At 42.9% G+C, this 19,151-nt stretch overlaps 1 protein-coding gene across 1 annotated transcript in view; it reads right to left on the bottom strand.

Annotated features, from left to right (window-relative positions):
* Positions 1–19,151, bottom strand: part of MYO1E (myosin IE) — a 144,601-nt gene that overhangs the window by 13,884 nt on the left and 111,566 nt on the right. The window contains exons 20-26 of the mRNA XM_034784617.1: positions 18,140–18,254; positions 16,134–16,303; positions 15,434–15,579; positions 10,139–10,285; positions 7,693–7,850; positions 6,226–6,318; positions 1,816–2,020 (exon numbers count right to left, since the gene is read on the bottom strand). Of these exons, the coding sequence (XP_034640508.1) occupies positions 1,816–2,020; positions 6,226–6,318; positions 7,693–7,850; positions 10,139–10,285; positions 15,434–15,579; positions 16,134–16,303; positions 18,140–18,254 (1,034 nt within the window). The remainder of the gene's footprint in view (positions 1–1,815; positions 2,021–6,225; positions 6,319–7,692; positions 7,851–10,138; positions 10,286–15,433; positions 15,580–16,133; positions 16,304–18,139; positions 18,255–19,151) is intronic.

Below are 19,151 nucleotides of genomic sequence, written 5' to 3'. Positions count from 1 at the left end.
ATTGTGTTTAAATATTTATTAAATTGTGATTTTAGTGCTTGGGAAAGGTGCTAAACTGTTATCCTGGAAACTGAAGACTTCTGTTTATCCACATAACAGTGGCAATATGGACAGCAGTTGTTCAAGCTTTCCCTGCACTACAGCAATGAGGGGAAAGCGAGGGTTGAGTGGGTAGTTCCGTCTCCATTGCCGATTTAGCCTTTGGTCACTTTGAACTTCTTCTTTGCCAACGGTGGTGGTACTGGTGGTTTTGGTGATGAGAACACCTGTCCATTGGAAATGCATGGACACCACAGGCCATCTGGCAATGAGTTTGGGCCAACAAGTTCATTGTGGTATAATCATTTGCAATTATTTAGAATAGCTTATTCATAATTGAAAACAAAAGAAATCTCTATTACTGATTTCAGCTGATAAACCTCAGCACGACTGTCAAGCAGGAGACATTTTTTCCCTAGTGCATGTAGTTGTCATAGTAACAGATTATAGGAAGATATTACTTTTTTTAAACACGTGATTCTGAGATATTTCTCTTATTGTTGTCACCAAAAAATGTAACCTGGACATCACTTTCTGTTACTTCTCTTTGGTAATCGAGTCATTTCCATCTCAAGTGTGAGCAAAGGTATTTGGTACCACCATCTCATCCATACAATGTACAGGTCATCAGTAATCTAGTAAATCCTTGACGAAGTAATCGGCAATGTGTACATCACCACTTTTCACTTCTGAGTCAGTAACATGTTACTTTCCCAAAGTAACTGTAACAACCCTAATTGCATATTTTACTTGAGTATGATCATTATCTAATATATCTAGCTGGGTCCCTTCCTAGATGATTGTCTGATACAGTCAGTTTCATTCCAGCACTGAGAACTGCTTCATGTAGGAGATGGGGGCAGGACGTCACGGAGTTGGATATAGCCTCCCCAGTTCTCTGCCTTGTGCAGCTCTAGTCCTGGTGCTGGAATTGAGGCTATTCTAATCTACACCAGCTGCAAAAGGTCACTAAGGGACTGTGTGCCAGCTGAGAATTGCTTGACAGCAGTGGTCCTCAACCATACTCCCTGCCCTTCCTGGTATGGCCCCTGTGAAAGGACTAGGAATGGCTGGATATGCCAGGTGAGAGCACCCCCTGCTGGGGGAATTCTCAGCTGTCCAGATATGGCCAGTATTCAAGCTCTTTATGTTGCACCTCTTGAGTGCAAAGGAGACAAACTGAGGTGGAATTAATATGCCCCTAATTTCACCAATAAAATCAACTTCCTGCCATTGAATTATCCTGCCATTCTTCCCCCACCAAATAAAAAAGTCAATCCCATATGGAGTAATCATGCCTCCAATGAAAATAAGATAGTACTAAAGAGCGAATACTGTCTCGTGATTGGACAGGGGACTGGGTTCTGACAGTTGTTGGGAGACAGAGGCAGAGTGAGCTATGCTCACTGTTTACCCATCCATAAAATGGATATGAAAATCCCTCTCATAGAGGGGAGAGGAGACTTAATTAAAGCCTGAAAAATGCTTTGAGAGTTTTTAGTAGGTACTATGCAAGTACATGATCTTAGCATTGGGAATACTGGGACTGGTTCACTTTGACCCCATGGTGAGTGGATTATGGATCTGAGCCCGCGATTATTCTGCATGCAGAAATCCTACGGAAGTCAATGGGACTCCTGAGCTCAGCTTAATGCCATGATTTGGCCATGTGTGCAAACAATATAATTTCACCAGTGATGCATAATTTAAGTCCAGGAACCTCTTTATAAAGATCAGCCCTTCTTTCTTTGAAGAAGTCTCCACATAAAAGCTTACCCAGCAGCCCCTTGGTCCGGCACCTTGAGGAAGTCCAGACTTTCTGGTTGGTGTGAAACCTTGTCTGATCCTGCCGAGAGTTGCTGTGGTAAAGGTGGGCGCACCATAGTTGTATACAGGTTCTTCTGACTGGCTCGTTGGTTCGCTGGGGTGTGGGGATGTGGCACAAATTGAGGGCTTTTTATCACTCCATTTTGATGGTGACCTAGAAGTATAAAAAAGCATGAACCCATGCAGTACAACTGTGGGGATAACAGGCTTTCCAAAAGGTTGCCTCCTTTCTGCAGTGTTCAGCTTTGTCTGCAGTTCAACTGTCAATTGTCACTTGGATTCAACTTTCAAGGAATTTGAAAACTCAAAGCAAAATTCAGCTGAGATCCCAAACTTTGCTCTGTATATAAGCCGGGGTTACCGAAAACTCATCGCAGATTCATGAGTTCATGACCCTTGTTTAAGGTTCAGGTATGTGATAAAACTCTAAGCGATCACTGGGATTTGCACAGCTCTTGGTTTAGCAAAACCATACGTTTTTGATCTTGGCTGCTGTTTAACCTTAGCCCTTGTGTTTTAAAACCATTGCATGGGGGTTTAGCCACCTTGGCTTGCCATTAAAGGCAGTGGACTTCCAATGACTTCAGTGGACTTTGGGTCAGGTCCTTGAAATTCCTAAAGTTAAAGGGAGTCAGATGGGGAAAACCCCATAGAGCTCTCTGAACACTGACCTTATTACACCTTACAAAGGTTTTATTTAAAATAATGTTGATATAAATGTTTGCCTGTTTAACAGAAGCACTAAATGAACAGAAAAGGTGTATTCAGATGCTTTCTGGCTCTCTCGTAGATCAAATAGTGGCTCCTATTTTGAATTTTGCATGTGATAATTTGGCTAATGATTTGACAGAGTTTACTCACGATTACGAGGAACTTTTGAAAATTGTTTACTGCATATGTGTGTAACCTCTCACAATATTTAACCACGCACATTTCACTGATGTTACACCGTAGAGCATGAGGCAGTGCTTTGTCTTATACATATTAGAGACTGTGTTGACCTGCACAGTGCACTGTAGCAGGTGTGCTGCCTTTAACTGTCCTTGAACCACGGTGCAGCACTTTGCACGCCCTTCCAGAAACCTTGCCTCTAAAACACACTTTTAAAAAAACACCTACGAACCTCTGAGTTCATTGCAGACGAAGTTATTTGCCTGTAACTGGAGGTTCTTCGAGACGCATGGTCCCCTATTTGGATTCCAAATGTGGGTGCACCCAGGTTTGGAATCCATATACGGACCATCACTCGAAGAATCAGGGCTTATGAGCTCAATCCTGCATTCCTTCCATGCCTCAAACGCCCACTAAATTCAATCAAAGCAGGATTGGGCACAATACATGCACCACCATCCGGTGACCCTTTCCACTCCCCGCCTGGGGTTAAAAGCAGTGGCCAGCTGGACAACTAGCACACTGAAGGATCACAGTGGGGAAATAGGAGTTCATTCATTAGTATTTCCTCATGACACTGGGTCCTGGAAGAGCTTACAGCAAATCTAGGGCACACTGGCCTTCCATTGACATTGCATGACCTTCAGTTCCTGATAGTTCCTCTGATACTATGGCAGCAGTTTAAGTTCCACCCTTTATTCAGGATCCTATATTATAAAAAATAAATGCTAGCCCCAACATGTATCAATCTAGATTATTAGATAAAATCTAGTTTTATCTTAGCTTTTATGGACATCTCTATTAAGGTTTATTTTAAAGTAAATGCGTACACAGTAGTGTGTGCATCTGTAGTCCCATTATAATTTTAAAATGGTCATGAATACATTGGAATCTCTCTTATGTGGCCACTCAAGAGGCTGACAAACACAGTCTGCTTTCCCCCACTGTGGGGCAAGGGGGAAGTAGAATTGTACTTTGTGGCTGGGATTTTCATTAGAGCCTAAGGATTTAGGTCCCCAAATCACGTGGTGCCTAATTTCCTTTGACAATCCCCGCCAGTCTGTTTGGGATACTCTGGGATGTTCTCTTAAGACAGTAGGGTGCCTAATAAGGGTGGTTTCTTGCACAGGTGTATTGATAAGGAACACACTGCATGAGCAGCAGATAGCTTTCGTACGTTAAATGGCTATTTAAAAAAATCTTTTTTCTTTTTTAAACAAAAAATCTTGAGGTGACCCAGCACAGATCTGGAGGGATGTCAGAGGGCAGCTAACTCTCTGTAGGGGTCAGGGGATCAGCCTGCCTCTGAGAGGCTCCACAAGGGGGAATGAGGCAACTCAGGTTCACCTGGGACTAATTAACTCAGTGAGTAACTAGGAAGTAGTTAATTAGGCAGGGAAGCAGCTGGGCATGATAAAAGGGAAGGTATTGGTGAGGTGGAAGTGGGAGGGACTAGGAGAACAGAGGTTCCTGGAGTGTAGGAAGAGCAGTCTCCTACAGAGAAGGCATCTGGGGGCACTTGATGAGGGGGACACACTAGCAATGGAAACCCAGGGAGAATGCTCCTAGGTGGGAGAGTTTTCAGCAGGAAATCATAAGCTGTCCTGAAGAAGGGTCCTTCTGGTTCAGCCTCCATGGGAGGACCTTGACCCAAGAGGAGGGACTATTCCCCAGCTATTGCCAAGAAGAACCCCGACTCCAGCAGAGGGTTCTGGGTCATAAAGGCTTTGCTGCTGGTAAGGAGCTTGGATGTAACTGGGGTTGATGGATTAAGGTTGACTCAGCTCATCTTCCCTATAGATGCAAAGTGGGAGGTCTCTCCATGTAATGTTCTGCCTTTGGGGTTGAATAAACTAGATCCCAGCATATTCACTGTGCTAGTCAGTAGTGTGCAGAGTTGAACCTAGATGGATGTCAGTAGGGTCTCTTATTTTCACCTGTACCCTTACTCTAAATTAATCTTATTGGTTATAAACTTGCAGGACAGAACAATATTTTGTTCACCTAATGCTTCCCAAGATTTCTTTGCAAAATGCTCTCTTTAAATGAGAAGTAGCCACTTAGTATTTCAGAAAAAAAGGCTAATGTTAATAGTAACCTTCATGTCTAAAGCTGAGACAGATCACTAAATTAAAACATAATTCTTAAGGGGTGATGTTCAAGATACAAACTTCTGTGGACTTATTAAAAACTTCCTTCAAGGAAACTGAGGCAAAGATGCAATGGTGGGCTGCCAGCAGTATCCCCTGGGTGAGGTCCCCCATTACACCCAGATTTGCTTTTGAACTGAGGATGCTTCAGAGCATAAGGGCCACTATAAGATCTGAACTCAATGTGGCTGTCCTTTGCATTCCTGGTTCTTAAACACTGACAAGAGTGTTTGCAAATATTTTAAAAAACAAACAAGCTGCTGCTGGGTTGATGTTTCACGTAACCCTGAACAAGTATTTACTGCCTAATTACAAACATTCAGAATTAGTGTTTTGCAAAAGAAATGTTGATCCAACCTTAACTACTGCGGTGCAAACATCCTATTGCTTAATTGCTGTAAACAGGCTTGGCATCTAGGAAAACCATTCCATGCAATCCTTTGTCTGAGACTCACACTGAACTTTGTCTTGCCTGAGTCAGTACTGTATGATTTAGACTTTTTTATTATTTAATCTGGCAAAGAGTGTCAGATTTAGACATGAAGTTTTCTCCTAGCATTGTACTTCTTTTCTAAAATAAGTGGCTGCTCCTTATTGAAAAAGGACCTCTTCGGAAGTGTTAAGTAAATAAAATAGTGTTTTTTCCTGTAAACTCATACTCTAAATTCTTATTTAAGGGCAAAAATGAAAGTAACAGACACAGCCTAGTGACATCAATCTAGGGTTCAACTCTGCACACTACTTACTAGCACAGCTACCATGCAGGGAACTAGTTTATTCAACCCCAAGGGGAGAACATCTCATGGAGAGACGGTCTCTTCTGCACCTACGTACTGGCACAGCTCATATGCATCAGCATATACAAAAGCTTTTGCGTAACAGCAAGGGAATGAGGGACAAGTCCAGTTCCATTATGTGTGGTACTGAGAGCGCAGTGACAAGGCTGAGTATTGTCTAGCCCTGTGCTGTGTGTACATACTGTGTCCTAAAGTGGAAGATGCATAGAAGCAACTGCACATTCAGTGTTTTGTATCAAGAGGCTATATATGCTGGCATCTATGACAATTGACATGAGACACCTCCAGCTGAACACTAGTCTCCGAGTAAGTGCCAGTGGATTTGAAGGACTGGTTTGATATAATGCCTATCACACTAAGGAGCCTAATTTCAGTTATGGTGATTTCAAAAATCCTTTTAGAACTGAAGGAGAAAAAAAAAAACCACTGCAAAGCATTCTGGAGAATGATGCCCAACTACGGCATGAAAGAAAGAAATTGAGTCTGGAATGCTGCCTTAGCCAAAGCAGAAGATAACTTACCTGGGGGAGGTGGAGCAGCCCTCATAGGGTAATTCTGACTTTGAGTCCTATGGGAATACCCTTGGCTTTGGGTAATGTTCCGTCTTGTGGGGCCTAAAATAAACATGTTAAGCTCTGTCAGATTGCCATCCTCTGTGTAGCATTCAGTAAACAAGTCCTTACGCTGAATGTCAGCTCCTCATTCTTGATCAGAGGGAGCCATTTGAAATTCAGGTTTTGGCTAAGTTGTGCTTAGCATAGCACCTAAAGGGCTGGGGGGATCAAAGGTAACTTAATGCCATTTTAACAAACTCACCCAGTCCTGGGGCCAGCTGTGGTCCAGGTGAGCTTTAATCATAAAGCTGGTCTAAGTGGCACCCACCTGCCATTAGCCCCAAGGAATGTTCCAAAAGCCGAGGAGAGTTGGCATAATAGTGCTTTTTGTCTAGTAGTTTCTTTGTAAGCCCAATATGCCAAGTGTTACTGCAACTCTGTGCCACTAGAAGATTTCCCCATGTCAGAATCCTTCACCAGCTGGCTTTATGGCTCCTTTGCACCACTGGAGTGGCACAAGCTGGTCATATTGTGGCTGAGAACTCACCTTCTGTTTTTTGAATTAAAGGGCTGTAGAGAAAATTGATTTTGTGTGTGTGTGTGTGTGTGTGTGTGTGTGTTAAGGGAGCATGAGAGGTAGAGGGGTGTACTCCATAGCTGTAAAAACAAAGGAACAAAGCAGGCTAAATATGGTTTGAAAATAACTCATGACATGCACAAGACTTAAGCTCCTGTTTGAGAGGCTGTAACATTTGACAACAGGTTATTACAAGGTCTTTTATATCTTTGGCTCTTCCTTACCCCAATGGTAGGACTCCAAAGGAGCAGGGAGCAATGCAAATGGGGCTTCCCCCTGCTGTCTTCGGAACCCCCTTACAGGAGGTAGGAAAGTTTCACAGCACAGAGGTGCTCTGAGGCAAAACTAATGCATCCTCAGGTACTATTACACTTGGAGCTGATTCCTTGCTGTTGTATCACTCCATAATTTGCTATTGGCACCTTTTTCTCCTAGCCCAGCCTGCCTCCCTCCTCACACATGGATTCACAAACCAGAAAAGGGTTCTCTGTGGATTTTGTGGAAGAGGGTACCCTTTGTGCATGGAATGAATGTCTGATCTGCCACTTGTGTTCTGTCACATGCTACAAGACCAGATGTCTTATGTCCCAGGGCCATGAGTTTCAGAGGCTTCCACCAGCAGTCAGTGTGCACTGCTGAATTAACAGTGAATCCAACAAAGGCTGTACAAGGAGAGGCAAGTATGTTGCAGCGTTACAGTCTGCAATCTACTCTTCCTGTGAATGCCATAGAGAAACAACGAAGAACATAGGGTAGGTGGTGGATAGGGAAGAGACCGAGAAATAAAAGTAAAACGAACAGCCAAAATCAAGACTCTGATCCATCAGAAGGACAGTCAAAGGGAAATTCATACTTACGGGAATTTTTTGGTAGTCCTGGTCCAATGCTGACCTGCAGCACCTTGTTACTTGGCTTGAGAATAGCTAAATCTCCTTGGCCTTGCATAAATTGCACTTGGCGAGAACCACCTGCACTCCATGGTCCCCAATTCTCCTTCTTCAGCTTCACTTCAAGTCTAATGCAAGCGCACACACACACACACACACACACACCGAGACAAAAAGAGAAGCATTCACATACAAGGACCAGGGAACATCACTAACCAACAGATAGCTTTCAAAGGGGAAAAAATAAACAGAACCTCGCTCATTCCTATAGCTGAGAAACTGTATCTTGAATATTTTAAACTGAACAAAACATGGTTTCATGCCTTTTTGTGTCCTACATGACATCTTTAACGGTTCTTGGGAAATCTACACACACAAGGCATAAGATGCTCTCGATGGAGTTTTGAGGACAAATGTTTGAACAATAGATGCGTATATTATCTAACACATCACCCAGTGTACCTGCAGAACTCTGCATAGGTGCATGCTAGTGGGTGTCACATGGCATACACTACACTAATGGGTATCTGGGTATTACCTGACATAGGCATGCAAATACATTTCGTTGTGGGAACAATGGGAACATGTACATTTTTGCAAGTGTACTTATGTCCTCCTTTGAAGATACAGGCCTCTATCAAAATTCAAATAGTCTCATTCACAGCTTGTATCTGCAAATGCATATTACCTTCAATGTACTGTAGCTAGAGATGGGCTCAGGCAGCCATGATGTGCAAAACCTCAGTTGTTATGCACTGCTTTTTAGAATGGCAAAACCACCTCTGTTATTGGCTTTCGATTCCCAGTCTATATGACTATATGGAACTTTTTACACTTTTTCCTACTCACCCATGTCATTATCAAGATAAAATGATATTCTCCCTTAAATAATTCTTACACTGCTTTGACTGGAATAAAACAGACATGCAAACTCCAGGCTCCATGTCATTAATTTGCTTACTTCATAGGAGTATTAGCAAGAATGCAATTTTATTGATATGGTTTCCAGCATGCCCTTAAAGCAAAAACCAGCCCCAACATGCAAACAAAATCCTACAAATCCAAGTTCTCGAACATCTGGAGCTTTCTTTGAACAAGCATCTAGAAATTTAGATACGTATCCAACCTAACCCCACTGATCCCTGCAGGCGTCTGTCCTAGGGTTACCATATTTTGAGCCTCCAAAAGGAGGACACTCCACGGGGCCCCGGCCCCGCCCATGCCCCTGCCCCAACTCCGCCCCTTCCCCAAAGTCCCCGCCCCAACTCCGCCCCCTCCCCTGCTTCCCGCGAACATTTGATTCGCGGGAAGCCTGAAGCAGGTAAGGGGTGTGTGGGGGGAGGAGGCGCAGCCCAGTCTGGCCTCCGCCCGTTGTTTCCAGCCTGTGTTGGCTCGGGCCCTGGGGTGCCGGCCCACCCAGCACTGCCGGTCCCCGGCCCGGCCCCCGGGCCTCCGGCCGAGCACCCCCGGCCCACCCAGCACTGCCGGTCCCCGGCCTGGCCCCGGCACCGCACTGCCGGCCCGGCCCCCGACTCGGCACCGCTGGTCCCCAAGCCCCCGGCTCGGCACCCCCGGCCCCTGGCCCAGCACCGCGGGCCCCGCATGTCCCAATTTTCCCGGACATGTCCGGCTTTATGGGATTTCCCCCCGGACGGGGATTTGGAGCCCAAAAAGCCGGACATGTCCAGGAAAATCCGGACATATGGTAACCCTACTCTGTCCCCACAAAATCTAAACTCCTACCCTAAATGAGAGACCCCTTTTCAACCAACCACCCATCACTCTGGCCTTATCTTCCCATTATGCATCTAAGGAGGTACATCACATGCATCAGTGTAGTACTTCAGCATCTCTAGGGTAAGGCCAAGGAGTACATAATGGGACTGAAGAGAATTCTCCCTTCTTAGGGCACGACACACTAGCACAGCCACTTTGCAGCTGCTACTGCCTTGTCCTCCTCTAAGAGAGGAAGGGTTTGGACTGTGAATCCATGTAGTTGTTCACTGACTGGCCTGACCCTCATTGCAGTTGGGAGAACTGACACAGAGAACTGTTGTGTAGGCACGCTGATGGTGAAGAATTTCCCTTGTGTGGCCTCTCTATAACCTGATGCCCCACTCAGCACAGCAAGGGAAGTTTTGCTGCATTAAGATCCCACTGCACACAGAGAATGAGAAGAGGGGAGTGGCGAGGATTTGACCCTAAGGTATTACACAGGCTATGCAAGAAAGTCTTCTAGCTTTCTAAGCACATGCGTATGCAGGCATTCACACTGCACACATCTCCCTGGTTCTGTAACAGAGGATGGAATATAAATATGAGAATCCAATACTTACACTAACCTGGTTTTTGCATCTTTACCCTGGCAGCAGGAAGAAACAGCTGTTTAATATTTTTTTTGAAAACCATTACTCACGTATTGCTAAATTTCAGAGGTAGTTTTCTTTGTGTTTTCTCCTCATATCGCTTAGATAAAAGGCTTAAAAACTCCGTTTTGAAGACCGATTCAAGCAAACTATCATATTCCTGTTCATGTAGAATGAAAATGTCATCCTGCATTGTGCTGTAAAGAAATCAGACCATGCATCATTCAGCCTTGAATCCAAAGTGCAAAAATAGCCCTTCATTTTAATAGCATTTGAAAGCAATCATGGAGATTTTTTAAAAATCTAATGAAGAATTAATAGCTGAGTTTTGCTTTTAGATAATGGTTCTTTGTTTCAGCTGCTGGTAATGGAATCCCCAAAACAATCTTCTTGTGTGATAACTGAATACAAATTAGTCATTTTAAGTTAATTATTGTTATTATAAAATGGGAACATGTGCTACAATGAAAAGCTCAGATCCTTAACAACAGCAAAGCTAGTCATTAAGACTGGATTTGTAGAATGTTGTGTAAAGTTAATTAGAAAAGCTGAAAAAGAAATACTTCTTAAAATGAGACTGAAACTCAAACCGATAAAAGCAAAACAAGCTGCATCACCTTTAACTTGCACTCCCTGAACTTAGACAGCGAAGCAAACATAGACCCTGGATAAGACCCTTAGCTGGTGTAAGTCAGCATCACTCCACTGACTTTAATGGAGTGATTCCAATTTACACCAATTGAGGATCCTACAAACTCATGCAGGCAGAGTCCCAAGGGCACATGAAGCTCTGCTAAAGGACTGGGGCGTGGTTGATTCTGCACACTTCTGGAATCCCCATGATAGAAAATTCTCTCTTGTGATTCCAGGTTTACCTTTGCTTCAGCCTTAATGTTTTAATAGTTCTTGTTTATATATAATTATCTTTTATCTCATAGAGGCGATGTGGTCCAGGACAGTAAGCCTGGTTCAATGAGCCAAGACTTCCTGAGCCATGTCATTTAGTCACTGTGTCTGCTCCTCTGTGCCTCAGTTTCCTTTCTGTAAAAGGGGTCCTTTCTGTAAAAGGGGGCATCAATGCTTACCTCATAGTTCAGTGGCAGCGAGGTGCCTATATACCTCTGAGGATCGAAGCCCGAGTTACTATTGGTACAGCACTTTGAAGATGTAAAGTGTTAAACATAATTATTATATTACTGACTTCAATTGACATGGCCAATTTATACCAGCTCAAACTGGCCCCCAGTCTCTTTCTCCCCTTTTTGTGAAGAAACGGGCTTATCAGATATTGCAATAATGATTCATTTAAAAAAGCTGTACCCTAAGAGATTGGCTGCCATTTTGCAGGGGTGCTTTCTGCAGAGTGACTGAAGCCACAACTTCTCTGATATTCCACCAGTCTTAGGTCTTCTTGTCAGAATGTTCTCTCTAGTGGGTGGTGGTTTTAGTACTGATGTGCTAATATCCCAGTCCTACGGCTAGGAACTGAAGCATTTTAAAGGAAGGCTGTGGGAGGATTCCAGAACACTTTTCTGAAGGGATGAAGTCTGTGTCTCTCTCACTTGCGCATACTTTTTCACCAAGAGGTCACAGTAAGTTACAAAGCAAGGACACAGACGTCATGGTTACATGTCTGACCAGGCTATGACTGAGGAAGAAGGTGTCTGAGTGATTTATAACAATGTTCTCCACAAACACCCCAAACAGTTGCAATTAAAAGCTCCACTTTAGAGGCATGTGAGTGCAAAATCGCTAGAAGACGCTTATATTTTTATCAAAAGGCTCCCTCCATTCCCCGTTCGCATTATCCTGATCACAGGCATAAGGCCATGAAACAAAAGCTTGCAAGTTTATTTGTTTTCATACTCAGATTCAGACTTATCTTTGGATCTGTCTACTGTCTTACTCATGTGTTTGGGCTGCAATTTCTCACAGATGTCAGAAGCTGCACAGTTTTTAAAGGCACCCATACTAGTGTGAGGCTTTGTTGCATACTGGCCTCCCTTTCATCTTCTGTTCTGACTGCTAACAACATTAGATAATATTGGGTTACTGTCTCAGCATGTTAGATGTCACATACTAAGCAAAAGAGGAAGCTGTAGTCTGCATTTCTCTCTGAAAAGAAATTAATTTGTATTTCAGCATTTTATACCCCATTAGATTTACAGTTAACCTTTATTTAGAAAGGGTCTTTTTAAACTGCAGTTTATTAGAAGTAGCTACTACAGTGATACTCATAGGGTCAATATCCACGTATTCTAGTGACTGCAACTGAAAGCTGTGACAAACCATGCCTCTGTATAGCCTGGTGGAAGGGAAGCCAAAATTACATGGCTGTCAGCAGGAGATGACTTCATTTCTCAAATGGGAGTAAACCAAGCAAAAGAAGTCACTGATGTCTAAAAGAAATCTGGATATTTACTACTTCAACACATCATAATAAAATAAAAGGGGGGGGGGGGAGGGATAGCTCAGTGGTTTGAGCATTGGCCTGCTAAACCCAGGGTTGTGAGTTCAATCCTTGAGGGGGCCACTTGGGGGTCTGGGGCAAAATCAGTACTTGGTCCTGCTAGTGAAGGCAGGGGGCTGGACTTGATGACCTTTCAAGGTCCCCTCCAGTTCTAGGAGATGGGATATCTCCATTATTTTTTTTTTTTTAATTAGGCCAAGCATGTAAGGCTCTTTCACCTAATTCAGTCTTCTCTCTCTTACAATTACCTATTTTCTGATTACCTGGCTATTAATTAACTTCCCCTTTTCTGCACACCCTTTTACAATGATCCTTTCCCAGCATGCCTGGCTGATAGCTGGCCCTTTAAATATGGGAGAGGCACCCACCAGCAGCATTTTGATACTCACTTTCCCTCAGATTGCTGTGGGCTGTAAGTCTCTCCCTTACAGAGTGTAAGTATTTATTTATATGTATATACAAAAGAGAGAGAATACCTATCAGCCCATTCTAGGTGCCCTTGATGTAGCTTAAAATACAAGTATCAACAGTCACTCCACTCTACCATAACCAAACCACAGCAATTCCATCCCAGGTAACCCCCCAAACAGGACATTTAGGAGAGGAAAAGTTCCTACTTCTCTGACAATTAATCACCCTTTCTCCCTCTCTCATCCCCATTTAAAAAAAATGCTTTATTCTACGCTGAGCGCTCCTGTTAAATTGGAAGAGTTTAGAAAAGAATTGAACCCTTTGAAATGTCCTTTACAGAAGTATAATTGTAAACAATTCTATATGACCTCAGGAAAATTTAATTTAGCATATTTTCCTTCTGGGGTACATTCAGATTCATTTCCAGGTTGGCTCAGAAATCTAATTATTTTAAATATATTCAAAAACATGCAGAATTTTCCAGGCTGAGAAAGATTTTGTTGAAAATTTGGGGATTGATTTGTTTTTGAGAGAATAAAAGACAGAGAATTTTAATACAAATAAAACTCCATGAGGTTTCTGAACTCAGCATGTTTGGGGGGGCGGGCAGATTGTTTTTCCACAAGAATATGTGGCTTTTGGTAACATACATGCACATGAATAGGCATTAAGTGTACAACAGGAAGGATTTTGTATTATTCCAATAATTCTGTAAAAATCTATTAAGAATGGCAATGAAAACTTTTAATTCTTGCCATTGTCAGGGCAGTAGTATCTCAGATTCCCCATAAAGTCTGGTCCTATTCCAGATAGTAACCTCTGTATAGCCTGGTGGAAGGGAAGGCACCTCTGTGCCTCTCTTCCTACTTGATTTAGCCTGGCTACCCTAACTCAATATAGAACAAGAACCTCTGTAAGTAATATTCATTCTGAGTTTGGCCCACACTAAAATGAAAAAAAAAAAAAAAAAAACCCTCACTATATTTATTTTTTTAAATCTGGAGACAGTCTTATGCCATGTAATTTCTGAAATTTTTGGAAACCACAAACATTGGTTTATGATGATAACAGCACACTGACAACTCATGGCCAAAGCCTCATTAAATATAACATCAATATAATAAATATAGAGTTCTGAATTCATCAGATTTGGTTTATCTACAGAAAGGTATGCTTCCATCTGAGGTAATGAGTGTAACCACTCTTACTGAGTTGGCAATCTGGAGGCAGGCTTCTTTTTAGCTTACTCAGTACAGCTGTATACACAGAGTACTAGGGTCCTTGTCTGAGTGTCTGGGTGTAGTAATTTTCAGGACCCTCACTCTCAGTTTAGTTTTCAGGCACCAGAATAAGAGACTTTGCTCTAACATCCAACCAACACCTATTACTGTAGCCGTTCATGGTTGCAATTCTTGTTATAAATGTGTGACAAATAAAACAACACAGGCTTGCTTTGAAAATGCAGTGGAAAAGAACAGGACCAGTATGTGTTAACCTATCTGCTTAGAAATGCCATAGAGTGAGCTGGCGCATTTTACACCCCATTTTACACTGGGCTAGTATGAGACAGGTATTTATAAACATGTACTTCAAAAGTTTACTTTTAGTTATCAACCCATAATACTTAAGTATGGGAATATTTTAAAAATAATTAGTTTAGTTTAATATTTAACTCCACTTATTGCCCTAAGCAGATAGCTCTGTATCATTGAGTACTGAATGTCAATCAAATGCCAGCACTGGCAAAATGTGATAACAAATACAAAGATGGCAGGAGACTTTGTTCTCTGCTTCTGTGAGGGAGGAAGTGTTTTACGTGGGAATCCATTTGTCTGATGTGCAGTTTCTTGCTGTTTTGTACTGAGTCACCTGGAAGTGGTTTCTAAGAATTATGTGACCACAGAAGCTATTTCCTGTAGTTGGGAATGTGTCTGGCCCTGGGTCAGCAGAAGTACTTAGCAGCACTAAAGGCTTAATGTAGAATGGCCAGAGAGAACATCACTCCAGCAAGCTTTTCTGGAAGCATTCTAGGAAGTCGGACTCTCACAAAATATACTCAAAAAGCATTAGGAATTATTTCTAAGACAGAAATTTGGATCAAAAGTCATTACCACCTCTTAATGTTAATTATGATTGATAATGCAGGTGGAGAACATTTTTCTGGGAAGCCATGGGCCAAACTGAGAACTCCTGTAAAAGAACTACTGATTGCATCACTTTAACAGGTACTCAGAAAATCTGCATGTGTTTGTGTGTAAATGTAAGTGTGTGTACTCCTGGAGCTAGCATATTAGTAAGAATGGAAAAGCAGTTTGGTTTCAGAACTGCCAGTCCCCTTGCCTCCATTAATTTTCAAATTCACCGAATAGTGCTCATATTATTCCAGCCCTAGTAAACAACTTCCTCTCTTCTGTTCCTACATGATTTTTCTCTGCCAGCAGAAAGAACCTAGCCAGGCACTGACCTTAGGGAAACAGAAAGAATTCTTTCCACCTCCATTCTCCGCTTTAACACCTCCTTCACCAGGCCTTTTTCTGGCCCCTGCTTCACCTTGTCACGCCCAATCAGATATATGCACTTTGGGGTGAGGACAAGGTCTCGCTTCACGCCCTGAAATGTGAAATGATTTGAAAAAATCTAAATGTACAGCATCATCAAACTACACAGGCACCTGAAATTAGCCAAATAAGAAACACATGAATGTGCCACAGATACATAATGTACCAGCTTTATTTTGCTTGGGGGGGGCGGGGGAAGGAGGATGTAGCGAAGTGGGTGAATGTTATTCAGCTTGGATTGCATTTAGATAAAGATATAGCTTTGCTCCCTATTCTCTATTTCTTAATTCCAACACTACTTTCTATCCAGCATCTGCCACCGCCCCCTCTGTCCTTGGGATAGAAAGTGTGAAAATGATGTAACATGGACCATGGCTAAAGAATGTGACGGCATCCTCTATCCATTAGTCCCAAGAGTGATAGTTTTCCTTCAGATCTGAAATCCTAGGTTGTATGGAACTGCTCTATAGCCTATTTACAATCAGAAACTGAGGTATTCCAAGCATGGAGGGGTTTCCTTTATACGGTAGTTCCTAAAAAACACTGCTCCATAACTTAGACACCATGACTAGACTGAGGCTCAGGAGGGTTTTTTTGTAACCATACCTTAAACCGCCGGTCATATTTAGTAATCGTGTCTGCAAAATCAATCTTCTCCCGTTTCCCTACAAACTGACGTAACTCTGGATGCTCCTCCATGCCTATGTAGTCCCCAATAAAGTTCCTGTTGATGCTGTTTCGCCTTCTCTCTTTCTTGTTCAGCAACAGATCTGAGGCTTGAACACCAAAAGAGTACATTAATAAATACTGCTAACCAAATAACTTTCTAAATTCATGAATAGAAAGAGCTCACAGGGCTTCAAGAGGAGCTTAACATTAGAAGAAAATGTAGGCAAATATATTTGTCTGGCAGATGAAAAAAGGCACTGTTTAAGTTGGTAATCCTTTTGACAGGCAGATGTGTGCTTTGAAAGCCGTAACTATTTAAACACTTTGCCCAGAATGGAGAATCACCTCCAGAATTTGGGGAAGTTCTGATACAAATCTGATCTCTGTAGAACTCTCAAAGAGCAACTGCCAAAAAAAAAAAAAAAAAAATGTTGCACAGTAACTCCTCACTTAACCTTGTAGTTATGTTCCTGAAAAATGCGACTTTAAGCAAAATGATGTTAAGCAAATCCAATTTCCCCATAAGAATTAACGTAAATAGGGGGGTTAGGTTCCAGGGAAATTTTTTTCACCAGACAAAAGACTATATATATATGCGCGCGCACACACACACACACACACACACACAAACAGAGACAGTATAAGTTTTAAACAAACAATTTAATACTGTACACAGCGATGATGATTGTGAAGCTTGGTTGAGGTGGTGAAGTCAGAGGGTGGGATATTTCCCAGGGAATGCCTTACTGTTAAATGATGAACTAGCAATCGGCTGAGCCCTCAAGGATTAACCCATAGTTGTTAATGTAGCCTCACACCCTATAAGACAGTATGATGGAGGGAAGGGAGACAGCATGGCAGACAGAGACAGACACACACACACCGTGTGTGAGAGAGAAATGCGCATTACCTCTTTAAGTATGCTGACCCCACTCTAAGTACACTGCCTTTTTAAGTAGATCAGCAAGTTGAGACAGCAGCTGCAAGCTCCCTCCGTCCTGAGCCCTGTCCTGTCCCGCCCCCTGCTCTATGGAGATGGGGTAAGTGAGGAGCAGGGGGGAGGGGGACACCCTGACATTAGCCCTCCTCTCTCTCCTCCCCCGCACAGAAAGCAGGAGGCTCCAGGAAGTAGCTCCAAGGCAGAGGGCAGGAGCAGCACATGGCAGTGGGTGGAGGGACAGCTGAACTGCCAGCAATTGATAGCCTGCTGGGTGGCTGCAGCATGGGGAACTTAGGGGAACCGGGAGCTGATGGAGGGCTGCTGGTCCACCCTGGTTACAAGCCCCCACTAGTTAGCTCCAATAGGCTGCTCTTCCTGCAAGCAGTAGACAAATCAGGTGGCTGCCAAACGACATTATAAGGGAGCATTGCACAACTTTAAATGAGCACGTTCTCTAATAGTCTAATTGATCAGCAACGTAACAACGTTAACTGGGACGACTTTAAGTGAGGAGTTACTGTAGAACTATAGGCTTAGCAAGATTTGTCCCTGGAAATGAAACAGTATCTATATTTAGTACCAATCCCCAAAACCTGAATTATTACTCAAAGTCCTCTGCCATCATAACAGATTTGTTTTCTAATAAGAATCAGACATTTTTCAAAACATGCATACCTCACCTTTGGTTTAAAGCTCAGAGCTCGTAGAAGTGTTTAGCTATTGCCCAGGAAGGCAATAAAGCATGACAAACTCTAGGACTGAATTTGTATTCGTCCCAGGTCCCAGCTTCTGTTTAGCTGTGGGAAGCTCTCTCCCTAAGTATTAGATAAGCTCTATCCCTACCACTTCAAATTGTTAGCAAAATGCACTCAACCTCAAACAAAGCAATGCAAGAGTTTGCACTCCAGAATGGGAGATATTACTGTGCTTCTTTGAATCATGCTCTGTTTCTGGCTCTGGGATAGTTCATGTAGCTACTACAGCATTAGAAGTAAAGACATACCTTCTTCTCTCATTTGTACATACTTCTTCCTGGCCATGTATTTCCTCCATGCCTTCTGGATTGCCCGAGCATATCCATCATACTTCCGTTCTCTCATCTCTTCAAGCAAAAACAGCTACAGATAGAGAGGAAAATGGGTCAAACATGTTAGACGAGGAATAACTGAGCTTGAAAAAATCCACATTTCATTTTCAACCTTCATGGATGCCACCTATTTGTTACACTCCAGACCCAAGAGTGCCTTACAAGCACTGTCAGTGGGCCCAGCATTAGACTGGGAAAGAAAGATCTTGCAGGGAAAGGAAGAAGTGTCCTCTGATGGTGATGTGAGCAACAATGGCTCATGTAGAGTCTACCCCCTACTCCTGCTGTCAAAGTCTAGAGGATGGTGAATAGGGATAGTCTTTTCTCCCTGCAGCACTCCTATCGCAACTTTAGGCTGTGATTCTCTAGTGGGCCCTGCTCAGTTACACTACATAACCCGCCCTTCTGCCATTTGCTGCTTCTTGGCTGAATCTGGGCATGGCATTGCCAGAGTACAGGAGGGGGCTGGTCTTGTCTTAGAGAACACGTCATAATGGATGCATAACTTGATACTGCCCTCTCATTTCACATACAAGAGGCATCAGAGGGTGAATAAATACTAGCTCCTGCCCTGTCCAAGTCTGAATTTCAAGCTCCTTGTGCCTCTTGGTTACACTCTTCTTCAGTGGTGGAAGCCCCCTGGATGGTTCTGTGGGTCCAAGTTACTTGGGGCTCTAGGTTCCCGTCAGACATGGCTTGGATCCGGATCAATGAATCTGTGCATGATATACTGTTCCTTGGCAAGGTTTTAGGGGGTCTCTGGGAAATTTCCCTGTATGCTATGTCCAGAAGTTCTTGAGGTTGCCCCATTGTTGTGTTCTGAAATACTATTTTCTTGGCAATCCATACATAAGAAATTATATGCCATTTATATAATTATAACTAAGGATTTCCCATTTTAGTTAGATTTCCCATTTACCACGTCAGA

This window comes from Trachemys scripta, chromosome 10 (genome assembly GCF_013100865.1).
Source record: "Trachemys scripta elegans isolate TJP31775 chromosome 10, CAS_Tse_1.0, whole genome shotgun sequence".
NCBI lineage: Eukaryota > Metazoa > Chordata > Testudines > Emydidae > Trachemys > Trachemys scripta.
This window is presented reverse-complemented; position numbering and strand designations above follow the sequence as displayed.